The sequence below is a fragment of the Macaca thibetana genome, chromosome 7 (assembly GCF_024542745.1).
Source record: "Macaca thibetana thibetana isolate TM-01 chromosome 7, ASM2454274v1, whole genome shotgun sequence".
Taxonomy (NCBI): Eukaryota; Metazoa; Chordata; class Mammalia; order Primates; family Cercopithecidae; genus Macaca; species Macaca thibetana.
Window position 1 is genome coordinate 125,624,027 of NC_065584.1, and position 14,134 is coordinate 125,638,160.

The 14,134-nt window shown below is 45.2% G+C and overlaps 1 protein-coding gene across 4 annotated transcripts in view; it reads right to left on the minus strand.

Annotated features, from left to right (window-relative positions):
• EXD1 (exonuclease 3'-5' domain containing 1) overlaps positions 1 to 14,134 on the minus strand; it is a 48,545-nt gene that overhangs the window by 20,076 nt on the left and 14,335 nt on the right. For 3 of the 4 annotated variants that reach the window (XM_050799483.1, XM_050799484.1, XM_050799482.1), the window contains 4 exons: positions 12,659 to 12,716; positions 12,230 to 12,357; positions 9,099 to 9,157; positions 2,708 to 2,794 (listed from right to left, as the gene is read on the minus strand). In XM_050799483.1, coding sequence (XP_050655440.1) covers positions 2,708 to 2,794; positions 9,099 to 9,157; positions 12,230 to 12,357; positions 12,659 to 12,716 — 332 coding nt within the window. Of the gene's footprint in view, positions 1 to 2,707; positions 2,795 to 9,098; positions 9,158 to 12,229; positions 12,363 to 12,658; positions 12,717 to 14,134 lie in introns of all 4 variants that reach the window. The other variant, XM_050799485.1, reaches the window with a different exon arrangement.

Here is a 14,134-nt window from a genome sequence, read left to right on the forward strand (position 1 = left end):
ACAGAGCAAAACTCCATCTCAAAAACAAGTAGTGCCTCTGGCCAGGTGCAGTGGCTCATGCCTGTAATCCCAGCACTTTGGGAAGCCGAGGTGGGCAGATCACCTGAGGTCGGGAGTTCGAGACCAGCCTGACCAACATGAAGAAACCCCATCTCTACTAAAAATACATTAGCCGGGTGTGGTGGCGCATGCCTGCAATCTCAGCTACTCGGGAGGCTGAGGCAGGAGAATTGCTTGAACCTGGGAGGCAGAGGTTGTGGTGAGCCTAGATCGCGCCACTGCACTCCAGCCTGGGCAACAAAAGCAAAATTCCATCCCCCCCCCCCCCCCCCCCCCCAAAAAAAAAAAAAAGGAGTGCCTCTGAAATGGAGTGGAGATTTTTTTTTTTTTTTTTTTTTTTTTTTTTTTTTTTTTTTTTTGAGACTGAGTCTGGCTCTGTCGCCCAGGCTGGAGTGCAGTGGCCGGATCTCAGCTCACTGCAAGCTCCGCCTCCCGGGTTCACACCATTCTCCTGCCTCAGCCTCCCGAGTAGCTGGGACTACAGGCGCCGCCACCTCGCCCGGCTAGTTTTTTGTATTTTTTAGTAGAGACGGGGTTTCACCATGTTCACCAGGATGGTCTCGATCTCCTGACCTCGTGATCCACCCGTCTCGGCCTCCCAAAGTGCTGGGATTACAGGCTTGAGCCACCGCGCCCGGCCCGAGATTTTTTTTCTCTCATAAGTTTTATTTTTATTTTTTGCTTTTAATACAAGTGCACGCGATGCTTTTATTTAAAAAATTAAACACACAAGCCCAGGGATCTGGTTGGGGAAAACGTGTCCATTAATTTGCTTCCAGTTGCAGAGAGGACAGCTGTAGGCCAGGCACAGTGGCTCACACCTGTAATCCCAGCAATCTGCGAGGTTGAGGTGGGCAGATCACCTTAGGCCAGGAATTGGAGACCAGCCTGGCCAACATGGTGAAACCCCGTCTCTACTAAAAAGACAAAAATTAGCCAGGCATGATGGCTCATGCCTGTAATCCCAGCTACTCAGGAGGCTGAGGCACTAGAATCGCTTGAACCTGGGAGGCGGAGGTTGTAGTGAGTCAAGATTGTGTCACTGCATTCCAGCCCATGCAACACAGCAAGACCCTGTCTCAAAAAAAAAAAAAAAAAAAAAAAAAAAAAAAAAAACCAAAAAAAAACAAAGAAAGGAAAGAAAAGAAAAAGGAAAAAAAAAAAAGAAAAAGAAAAAGGACACCTATAGCCAACTGCATGTTCCTCTGATACCCAGAAACCAAAAGGGACAATTTAGGAAATAACCTAGAACTGCCCAGACCTGTGTTACCAGGAAGACTACTCTCTTTTGTTTTGGTAGATGGAAGTTTTGGGTTGTTTTAAGTAATTTGTATTGTGCTGCTAATTCAAACCTCGTCATCTAAAAGCTAAGCTTGGCTAGCTGCAGTGGCTCAAGCCTGTAACCTCAGCACTTTGCAGTAAGGCTGACTCAGAAGGATCGCTTGAGACCAGGAGTTTGAGACCAGCCTGGACAACATAGGAAGACCTCATCTCTGGAAAAAAAAACAAAAAAAGTAAAGGAAGAGGGACCCAAAGGCTATCCATCCTCTAGCTATTCTTCAAGGCTAACTATGAACTTTTAAAAAATATTGGCCAGGGTGGTGGCTCATGCCTGTAATCTTAGCACTTTGGGAGGCCAAGGTGGGCGGATCACTTGAGATCAGGAGTTTGTGACCAGCCTGGCCAACGTGGTGAAACCCCGTCTCTACTAAAAACACAAAAATTAGCCAGGTGTGGTGGCACATCCCTATAATCCCAGCTACCCAGGAGGCTGAGGCAGGAGAATCGCTTGAACGCAGGAGGCGGAGGTTGCAATGGGCCAAGATTGCACCCCAGCCTGGATGACAGAGCAAGACTTTGTCTCAAAATAATAATAATAACAATAATAAATAATAATAATAGTAATGATAATAGGGACTCTCATTTGATATCTTCCAGGTCCAGGGAAACTAAAATGATGTGGTGAGAAACCTGCTCTGGAAAGCTACCACCTCAGAATGAAAAGAGACAACACTCTTCATAGAACGAAGGTGACAGAACAGAACTGGGAAGGACCTCCAGCAGAGCCTGAGAGACAGCACTGACGGTTTAACAGTGAACCTATTCTTGCCACTGAGCTTTAAAAAAAAAAAAAAAAGAATCTCATAGATTCTCCTTACAGGAGACAGAAGCTCTTTCCTTTTGAAAAGAATAAATTGAGTACCAGGAGAAGGAAGAACATTCCAACAAGTTATGCAACAATGACACTAGGGTGACAGAAAGAAAACAATTAATAAATCTACCAGTGAGCCAGGTGCAGCGGCCTATCCCTGTAATCCCAGTGACTAGGGGGTCTAAGGCAAGAGGATTACATGAGGCCAGGAGTTTGAGATCAGCCTGGGCAACACAGCAAGACCCCATCTCAAAAAAACAAGGCTGGGTGTGGTGACACTCATCTGTAGTCCCAGCTACTCAGGAGGCTAAAGTGACAGGATAGACAGCATGAGCCCAGGAGTTCAATGCTGCAGTGAGCTCTGATCTGCACTGTGGCCTGGGTGACAGAGTGAGACCCCATCTCTAAAATACAGTTTTCAAAAAGAAAGAAAGAAAAAATCTACCAGTGGCTCTATAATTACTTCAAAACAAAAAGTTTTCAAAAATCTTTGACCTGCAGCCAGCACAGTTTGCCATGGCGACACACATTCGCTCCTTCTGCTGCCACACTCAGGACATTCTGCTTCTTGATATGGAGTATCTGGTAAGAAAAAGAAGGAAAGGAAAAAGTTTCAGGGAATAAATGTTGGCATGATAACATCATTATTGGCACAAGTACAATTGTCAGCAGTAAACAAAGTGCATCATCTTTGTTAAACTCACAAAATTTGATTAATCCAAAACAGTATGTTTTACATACACACATAAATCAGCACTGAATACTTCTGATTCTTTTTTTTTTGTTTTAGCAAAAGTATTCCACAGCTGGAAAATAAATCACTCAGACCCCAAATGACAATAAGAGTTGAAAACTCAGACACTTTTTGTTACCACTGATGCTACAGAGAAAGACTCATAATCTGTTTTTATTTTTTTAATTGAGACAGAGTTTCACTCTTGTTGCCCAGGCTGGAGTGCAATGGCGTGATCTTGGCTCACTGCAACCTCCACCTCTCGGGTTCAAGTGATTCTTTTCCCTCAACCTCCCAAATAGCTGGGATTACAGGCATGCACCAACACACCCAGCTAATTTTGTATTTTTAGGAGTGACAGAGTGTCACTATGTTGGTCAGGCTGGTCTCAAATTCCTGACCTCAAGTGATCCACCCGCCTTGGCCTCCCAAAGTGCTGGGATTACAGGTGTGAGCCACCAAACCTGGACCAAAATTATAATCTTTTTTTTTTTTTTTTTTTTTTTTTTTTTGAGACGGAGTCTCGCTCTGTCGCCCAGGCTGGAGTGCTGTGGCCGGATCTCAGCTCACTGCAAGCTCCACCTCCTGGGTTCCCGCCATTCTCCTGCCTCAGCCTCCCCAGTAGCTGGGACTACAGGCGCCCGCCACCTCGCCCGGCTAGTTTTTTTTTTTTTTTGTATTTTTTAGTAGAGACGGGGTTTCACCGTGTTAGCCAGGATGGTCTCGATCTGCTGACCTCGTGATCCGCCCATCTCGGCCTCCCAAAGTGCTGGGATTACAGGCTTGAGCCACCGCGCCCGGCCCAAAATTATAATCTTTAAGACAAGATTCATCATGCAAACTATGGCATGCCCTAACACAGGGCAATTTACCATATCTGAAAGGAATATATGTGGTGGCTAAGTCTCAGAGTATCCACTGCTCAGAAAGACGGAAACAAGGACTCTTCAGGTCTCTTAAAGCCACGGATTCACTGAATTACTCAAAACTGAAACAGTGGCCAGGCACAGTGGCTCATGCCTGTAATACGAGCACTTTGGGAGGCTGAGGCAGGAGGATTGCTTGACCCCAAGGGTTTGAGATCAGCCTGGGCAAAGCAGCGTCTCTACAAAAAATACAAAAAATTATCCAGGCATGATGGTTCACACTTGTAGTGTAGCCCCAGCTACTCGGGAGGCTGAAGTGGGAGGATCGCTTGAGCCTGGGAGGCTGAGGCTGCAGTGAGCCATGATGATGCACTTCAGCCTGTGTTAAAAAAAAAAAAAAAAAAAAAAAAAGGCCGGGCACGGTGGCTCAAGCCTGTAATCCCAGCACTTTGGGAGGCCGAGATGGGTGGATCACGAGGTCAGGAGATCGAGACCATCCTGGCTAACCTGGTGAAACCCCATCTCTACTAAAAAATACAAAAAAAAAAACTAACCGGGCGTGTTGGCGGGTGCCCGTAGTCCCAGCTACTCGGGAGGCTGAGGCAGGAGAATGGCGTGAACCCGGGAGGCGGAGCTTGCAGTGAGCTGAGATTGGGCCACTGCACTCCAGCGTGGGCGACAGAGCGAGACTCCGTTTCAAAAAAAAAAAAAAAAAAAAAAACACAAAAAAACAAAATAATGGTACCCCAGGTACACACTCTTGTTCTTTGATTATCTATAATCTTATCCTATTTCATTATATAATTCTATAATCCTTAATCAGTCATTCATAAAAACTTTTAGGTGATACAAGATTCTCCCCGTTTTATAGGTAAATTATTCAATAATAGAAAGGCATAGTAATTTACACTAGCAACATATCTCCCTTTAGAGAGCACAAAGTGTTCTAAATTCTGAGTATCTCTCATCAATGATGAGAAAATGGCACTGAATTTCAGCTTCATCCCCAATCAACCAAAGATGGCTGCGGAACTGGCAACAAAAGCTGCATTCTCTATTGATGAGAATTCCTAATTACCTCTTCAAACTTCCAGAGCAAAAGCTTTATTTTGGTTTTTGTTTTGTTTTGTTTGAGACAGTCTCACGCTGTCCTCCAGGCTGGAGTGCAGATCATAGCTCACTGCAGCATGAACTCCTGGGCTCAAGTTATCCTCCTACTTTAGCTTCCTGCAGCCTCGACCCCCCGGGCTCAGCTGATCCTCTCATCTCAGCCTCCCAGGCAGCTGGAACTACAGACCTGTGCCACCATGCCCAGCTAATTTTTTGTATTTTTTGTAGAGGTGGGTTTTGCCTTGTTGCCCAGGCTGGTCTCTAATTCCTGGGCTCAAGTGATCTGCCTGCCTTGGCCTCCAAAAGTGCTGGTATTACAAGAGTGAGCCACCATGCCTGGCCACAATTCTTACCCTCATTTTTTTCTTATTGTTATCATGGACCCTTTAAATAATCTGTTGATACATAAATAATTCTTACAACTCAATGATAAAAATAATTATTACAACTCAATTAAAAAATAGGAAAAGGTTTGGGCACGGTGGCTCATGCCTGTAATCCCAGCACTGAGGGAGGCTGAGGAGGACAGATTGCTTGAGCCCAGGAGTTTGAGACCAGCCTGGGCAACATAGTGAGAAACTGTCTCTACACAAAATATAAAAATTAAGGCTGGGTGCAGTGGCTCACGCCTGTTATCCCAGTACTTTGGGAGGCTGAGGAAGACAGACTGCTTGAGTCCAGGAGTTCAAGACCAGCTTGGGGAACATAGCAAGACCTCATCTCTCAAAAAAAAAAAAAAAAAGAGCTGGGCATGGTGGTACATGCCTATAGTCCAAGTTACTCAGGAGGCTGAGGTGGGAGGATTGCTTGAGATCCTAGGAGGTGGAGGTTGCAGTGAGCCAAGATCATGCCACTGCACTCCAGCCTGGGCTACCAAGCAAGACTCTGTCTCAAAAAAAAAAGGCAAATGATCTAAATAGATGTTTCTCCAAAGAAGTTATACAAATGGCTAGTAAGCTCATGGAAATGTTCAACATCATTAGCCATCACAGAAATGCAAATCAAAACCACAATAAGATACCACTTCATACCCACTAGGATGGCTATACTCAAAATTACAGATAAGTGTTGGCAAGGATGTAAAGAAATTGGAACCCTCACAGACTGCTGGTAGAAATGTAAAATGGTACAACAGCTTTGGAAAAAAGTCTGGCCATTCCTCAAAAAAGTTAAACACAGAGTTACCATATGATCTAGCAATTTCACTCCTAGGTAACTACCCAAGAGAAATAAAATCATCCACACAAAAACTTGTCCATGAATGTTCATAGTAGCATTATTCACAATAACCAAAAAGAAGAAACAACCCAAATGTCCATCAAATGGTGAATGGATAAATAAAATGTAGTATATTCATAGAATAGAATATGATTTGGTGGCTGGCTGTGGTGTCTCATGCTTGTAATCCCAGCACTTTGGGAAGCCGGGGCAGGTGGATTGCTTGAGCCCAATAGTTTGAGACCAGCCTAGGCAACATAATGAGACGTTGTCTCTACAAAAAATATAAAATAATTAGCCAAATGTTGTGGCACATGCCTGTAGTCCCAACTACTTGCGAGGCTAAGGTGGGAGGATTGCTTGAGCCCAGGAGGTCCAGGCTGCAGTGAACTGTGATGCCACTGTACTCCAACCTGGGTGACACAGAAAGACCCTGTCTCAAAAAAAAATTTGTTTTAATTTATAAGGAATATTATTTGGCAATAAAAATAAGTGAAATACTCATATAAGCTACAATGTGGATGAACCTTGAAAGCATTATGCTAAATAAACAAAGCCTGTCAAAAAAACTACATATTTTATTATTTTATTTATTTATTTACTTATTTTTATTTATTTATTTATTTTTTTGAGATAGAGTCTCACTCTGTCACCCAGGCTGGAGTGCAGTGGCGTGATCTCGGCTCACTGCAACCTCCGCCTCCTGGATTCAAGCAATTCTCCTGCCTCAGCCTCCTGAGTAGCTGGGAATACAGGTGCGCACCACCACACCCAGCCAATTTTTGTGTATTTAGTAGAGACAGTTTCACCATGTTGGTCAGGCTGGTCTTGAACTCCTGACCTCGTGATTCACCCATCTTGGCCTCCCAAAGTGCTGGGATTACAGGCGCGAGCCACCGTGCCCGGCCTGTTTTGTTTGTTGTTTTTTGAGACAGAGTCTCACTGTCTCCCAGGCTGGAGTACAGTGGCATGATCTCAGCTCACTATAACCTCCACCTCCTCCCTCTCAGACCCCCCAGTAGCTGGGATTACAAGTACCTGCCACCACACCCAGCTAATTTTTGTATTTTTAGTAGAAATGGGGTTTCGCCATGTTGGCCAGGCAGTTTTAGTGGTTGCCAGGGGCTGAGGAGTGATTAGGAGTGGTGGATAAGGGGTGTGAGGTTTCTTTCTGGTATATTGAAAATATTCTAAAATTTATTATGTTGCTTTATGTACAACTCTGTGAATATACTAAAAGCAAGTGAGTTGTACATTTTAACTAAATAAATTGTATGGCACATGGATCATATCTCAATAATACTATTTTTTTTTTATAAAAATCTTCAGTTCAGACTTAAAAAATAACCTGTTGATAGCTAACTCTCATTTTAAGAATGCATCCATAGGCCGGGTGCGGTGGCTTAAGCCTGTAATCCCAGCACTTTGGGAGGCCGAGACGGGTGGATCACGAGGTCAGGAGATTGAGACCATCCTGGCTAACATGGTGAAACCCCGTCTCTACTAAAAAATGCAAAAAACTGGCCGGGCAAGGTGGTGGGCGCCTGTAGTCCCACCTACTCAGGAGGCTGAGGCAGGAGAATGGCATAAACCCGGGAGGCGGAGCTTGCAGTGAGCTGAGATCCGGCCACTGCACTCCAGCCCAGGCGACAGAGTGAGACTCCGTCTCAAAAAAAAAAAAAAAAAAAAAAAAAAATGCATCCATGGGCCAGGTGTAGTGGCTCATGCCTGTAATCCCAGCACTTTGGGAGGTTGAGACAGGCGGATCACCTGAGGTCAGGAGTTTGAGACCAGCCTGGCCAACATGGCAAAACCCCATCTCTACTACTAAAAATACAAAAATTAGCTGGGCGTGCTAGTGCATGCCTGTAATCCCAGCTTCTTGGGAGGCTGAGCCAGAAGAATTGCTTGAACCTGGGAGGCGGAGGTCGAGGTGAGCCAAGATTGTCCCACCGAACTCCAGCCTGGGCCACAGGGCGAGACTCCATCTCAAAAAAAAACATAAATAAAAAATTCTGACTCTTCTCTGAAACTGCCAATGGCTTTCCATCTCACTCAAGTCAAACTCAAAATGTTTACAATGTCTAGAAAGCCCTAAGTGAACTGCCTCCTGCCCTCTTCCATCCCCTACCATTCTTCTTCACTGTGGTCCTGTCACACTGACCTCCCTGCTGTTCATCCACACAAGCTAGGAATATTTCAGCCTCAGGGCCTTTGTGCTTGCTAATTCCACTTTTAAGTTCTTCACTTTTTTTTTTTTTTTGAGACGGAGTCTCGCTCTGTCCCCCAGGCTGGAGTGCAGTGGCGCGATCTCAGCTCACTGCAAGCTCCGCCTCCCAGGTTCACGCCATTTTCCTGCCTCAGCCTCCTGAGTAGCTGGGACTACAGGCGCCTGCCACCACGCCTGGCTAGTTTTTTGTATTTTCAGTAGAGACGGGGTTTCACCGTGTTAGCCAGGATGGTCTCTATCTCTTGACCTCATGATCCGCCTGCCTCAGCCTCCCAAAGTGCTGGGATTACAGATGTGATCCACAGCGTCCAGCCTTTAAGTTCTCCACTTTGATATCTACATGGTTCCCTTACTTACTCAAGTCTTTGTTCTAATGTCACCTGCTTAGAGATGTTTTCTCTGTCTATCCCACATAAAATAGGACCTCCTTGTCACTCTAGTCCCCATAACATGCTTTATTTTTATTCCCAGCACTTACTGCCACCTAAAATATAAGCGTTTGTTTATTGTCTTGCATTAGAATTATAAGCTCCTGGAGCGCTGGAACTTTGTCTTGATTATGGTTTTACTCCAGATCTCAGAACAGTGCCTGGCATATAGCAGCCACCAAATACTACGTTGAATTAATAGGAAAAAAAAATCAAAAATCTTATAATAAAGAAATTTATGAGACACAGACATGATACCTACATACAGGCAATACTAGTAATGATTGAGGACAATACTTACTGCAGCACCAAACTTCTGCTGGAATTGATTAATGACGGTGTATGTCACCTCCTCTTCCTCTACAGGACAAGGATCGCATTAGATATATTTCTCTTCCTCAGCAACAGAATAGCTTTCCCACTAATTTTGGCCACACTCATATATTCCTACTCTATTGCAACTCAAATGTCTAATGTTATTTCATTATCACCTGCATTAGCCCATCACACAGTGAACACTAATTAACATCTTGTTTGTCAAATCAGAATAAACAAAAACCCCACCAATGATAATCTTACAAACTGAACTGTTTACATGTCCTGTGATAATCCAGTAATGTTTCCCTCCTCATAGGTTTATATCTTGAATACTTCAAGGCATACACTTTTTTTTTTTTTTTTTTTTTTTAAGACAGAGTTTCACTCTTGTTGCCCAGGCTGGCGTACAATGGCACAATCTCGGCTCACTGCAACCTCTGCCTCCCGGTTTCAAGCAATTCTCCCATCTCAGCCTCCTGAGTAGCTGGGATTACAGGCGCCCACCACCAAGCCCAGCTAATTTTTGTATTTTTAGTAGAGACGGGGTTTTGCCACATTAGCCAGGCTGGTCTTGAACTCCTGACCTCAGGTGATCCACCTGCCTCAACCTCCCAAAGTGCTGGGATTACAGGTGTGAGCCACTGCGTCCAGTCAAAATTTGTTAATATTTTATTTAAATTGAGATGGGGTTTCACCATGTTGCCCACGCTGGTCTTGAGCTTCTGGGCTCAGGCGGTCTGCACAATCCGCCCACCTCAGCCCCCTGAAGTGCTGGGATTACAGGCATGAGCCACCATGCCCAGTCTTATTTTATTTTTTTTAATAGAGATAGGGTTCCACTATGGTGCCCAGGCTGGTCTTGAACTCCTGGCTTCAAGCAGTCCTCCCACCTTGGCCTCCCTAAGTGCTGGGATTACAGGCATGAGCCACTATGCCTGGCCCTGTTTTGTTTTTAATGAAAAAAACAAACAAACAAACAAAACAAAATAAAACAAAACCCAAAACGCCACAATGGCTTCTCCTCTCATTTCAAGGTAAAGTTTAAGTCCCAGTTGGGCGCGCTGGCTCATGCCTGTAATCCAGCACTTGGGGAGGCTTAGGCGGGCATATCACAAGGTCAGGAGCTTGAGATCAGCCTGGCTAACATGGTGAAACCCCATCTCTACTAAAAATACAAAAATTAGCCAGGCACAGTGGGCACGCCTGCAGTCCCAGCTACTCGGGAGGATGAGGCAGGAGAATCGCTTGTACCTGGCAGGTGAAGGTTGCAGTGAGCCAAGATCGTGCCACTGCACTCCAATCTCGGTGACAGAGCAAGACTCCATCTCAAAAAAAAAAAAAAAAAAAAGAATGCCGGGCGCGGTGGCTCACGCCTATAATCCCAGCACTTTGGGAGGCCGAGGTGGGCGGATCACAAGGTCAGGAGATTGAGACCACGGTGAAACCCCGTTTCTACTAAAAATACAAAAAATTAGCCGGGCGCGGTGGCGGGCGCCTGTAGTCCCAGCTACTCAGGAGGCTGAGGCAGGAGAATGGCGTGAACCCGGGAGGCGGAGCTTGCAGTGAGCCGAGATTGCGCCACTGCACTCCAGCCTGGGCGACAGAGCGAGACTCTGTCTCAAAAAAAAAAAAAAAAAAAAAATTAGCCAGGCGTGGTGGCACATGCTTGTAATCCCAGCTACTGAGGAGGCTGAGGCAGGAGAATCACTTGAACATGGGAGGTAGAGATTGCAGTGAGCCAAGATCGCACCACTGCACTCTAGCCTGGAGGACACAGCAAGACTCTGTCTCCAGAAAAAAAAAGTTTAAGTCCCCACAAAGCTCTACAAACTCCTCTTTGACTCACCGGTCCCATCTCACCTACTGCTTCTCTCCCTGCTTCAGCTGCTCTGATCTCCTTGCTGTTCCTTCAAGATCCTGGCATGTTCCTACCTCAGTGTCTTTGTAATTTTTTTTTTTTTTCAGCCTAAAGCACATTTCCCCAAGATATCTCTAAAGCTTGATCCCTCACCTCCTTCAGGCCTTTATGCAAATGTTATCATTTCAGCAAGACTTGTCCTGGATACCCTAAAATTGCAAAACCACCCTCCCTACATACTACTTCTCTTCCATTTTTTTCCTCCCTAGTATTTGGCACTATTATAGTATATATTTTACTTATTTATCTTTTTTTTTTTTTTTGAGACAGAGTCTCGCTATGTCACCCAGGCTGGAGTGCAGTGGAACGATCTCAGCTCACTGCAAGTTCCGCCTCCCGGGTTCCCGCCATTCTCCTGCCTCAGCCTCCCGAGTAGCTGGGACTACAGGCACCCGCCACCACGCCCGGCTAATTTTTTGTATTTTTAGTAGAGACGGGGTTTCACGGTGTTAGCCAGGATGGTCTCGATCTCCTGACCTCCTGATCCGCCCGCCTCGGCCTCCCAAAGTGCTGGGATTACAGGCGTGAGCCACCGCGCCCGGCCATACTTATTATCTTATTTAGCATGTGTTTGCTGCTCAATAAGGGAAGAGATACCATACTTCAGAATCCCCAATGAATGAGTGTACCCCAATAAATGAGTACACACACAGTATGCACTCAATTATTAAATAAACAAATGAATCACAATATTTTATCTTAATTCAGAACCTAGAAGCAATGGCTCAGCTGAGCATTCTGTAGAGAATCTTGATTCAGGGTTATACCAACTCTAAACAGTAAAGAGAGCCTAGTTGAATTTGACTGACTTGATTCAAAAAAAAAAAAAGAGAGAGAGCCTAGAAAATTCAGAGCCTCGGCCGGACGCGGTGGCTCACACCTGTAATCCCAGCACTTTAGCAGGCCGAGGTGGGCGGATCACCTGAGGTCAGGAGTTTGAGACCAACCTGACCAACATGGAAAAACCCTGTCTCTACTAAAAACACAAAATTAGCCAGGCGTGGTGGCGCATGCCTGTAATCCCAGCTACTTGGGAGGCAGAGGCAGGATAATCGCTTGAACCCAGGAGGCAGAGGCTGCAGTGAGCCAAGATCACGCCATTGCACTGCAGCCTAGGCAACAAGAGTGAAACTCCGTCTCAAAAAAAAAAGAAAAAGAAAGAAAGAAAAGAAAAAATTCAGAGCCCCTATACTCACCTGATGGGCTGTACTTGAGGTCATTCAGCAGAGAGGTAGTTGGTGCTTCAGGGGCAGGAGAAGCAGGCTCACATGCATTTAGGTCTTCAACCTTCATTTTCTCCTTCCGGGTTCTTTCTGCATTTAGACTATCCTTACAAGAAACAATATTTGGGTGAACTTGTTCTTTGTCATTGACACCACACACAGATTTTGCCACACATTAACATTAAGGACAGTGGTCCTTCATTAACTAGAGGACCCATTTGTCCACTGATTACACTGACTTGAGGGCGCTATCTAACAATGGAAGAAAACACCTATATATTTCTTCTCATTTCTATTTCCTTATGCCAAGGAATTAAGCGGCTGGTGAATTAGAGTTAAGGCTTTCTACCCTAATGTGCACATTTGGGAAACATCATAATTAAGAAAATTATTCCATCTTACCTAACAGAAGATGCTTTTTCTCTCACTGAGCCTTGTTCCACTTCATCTAGTAGTTCTACTGTAAAATAACCAAATGGCTTCCAACAGAGTTTCCAATCAGAAATCAATCAACTACTCCACTACCCACACACTCCCAGTTTAACCATGTACTGCAAACAATAGTTGGAAATGAAATGTTAGTCCACAGAGGCTTTTACTGGCCAGCAATAAATACAACAGAAGAGATCATCTAAAGTACCAAAGACTCTCAATATTCTATCCCTACAAAGCTTCTTGGTTATCTAGAACGATTAGGAACCTTTCTATATATCCCCTTCACCCTTTTTGTTCTAGGGAACCTTTGTGGTCAAATTAGCTCTAGAGATTTCTTTCCCACTCATCCTAATCTTAATGCACCTTCCCGCACATGGTGTGCTGTTTGAGGGTTTTCCCTTTTTTTTTTTTTTTTTTGAGACGGAGTCTCGCTCTGTCGCCCAGGCTGGAGTGCAGTGGCCAGATCTCAGCTCACTGCAAGCTCCGCCTCCCGGGTTCCCGCCATTCTCCTGCCTCAGCCTCCCGAGTAGCTGGGACCACAGGCCCTGCCACCTCGCCCGGCTAATTTTTTGTGTTTTTAGTAGAGATGGGGTTTCGCCGTGTTAGCCAGGATGGTCTCGATCTCCTGACCTTGTGATCCGCCCGTCTCGGCCTCCCAAAGTGCTGGGATTACAGGCTTGAGCCACCGCGCCTGGCCTTTTTTTTTTTTTTTTTTGAGACGAGGTCTTGTACTGTCACCTGGGTTGGAGTGCAGGGGTCCGATCTCGGCTGACTGCAACCTCCACCTCCCAGGTTCAAGCAATATTCCTGCCTCAGCCTCCCAAGTCCCATGCCTGGGACTATAGGCATGCACGCCACCACGCACAGCTAATTTTTGTATTTTTGGTAGAGAGGGGGTTTCACCATGTTGGCCAGGATGGGTCTCAATCTCTTGACCTCGTGATCCGCTCACCTCAGCCACCCAAAGTGCTGGGATTACAGGTGTGAGCCACCACACCTGGCCTCATTTAGGTACTTTTCAAGCAAAAAGCCTCTATGTTTCAAAAGTCTCTTTTTTCTGTACTATCTAGAAATACTGAATCTGGAGCAGAGAAAAGGTAAAATTGACTGAAAAATGCTGATTAGCCATTATTATCCTTCATCTTGACAATTTTTATCCAAGGTACTTTTGGGGAAGACTCCTCCATGGTTGATTGGGCCACAGGACAAAGAAAGAAATGACTATCCTTAGAGCTTAAAAATTATGAACAAAGCCTATAATCCCAGCACTCAGGGAAGCTGAGGCAGGCAAATCAACTGAGGTCAGGAGTTCGAGACCAGCCTGGCCAACATAACGAAACCCTGTGCCTCTACTAAACAAAAATACAAAAATTGGGCTAGGTGCAGTGGCTCATGCCTGTAATCTCATCACTTTGGGAGGCCGAGGGGGGCGAATCATTTGAG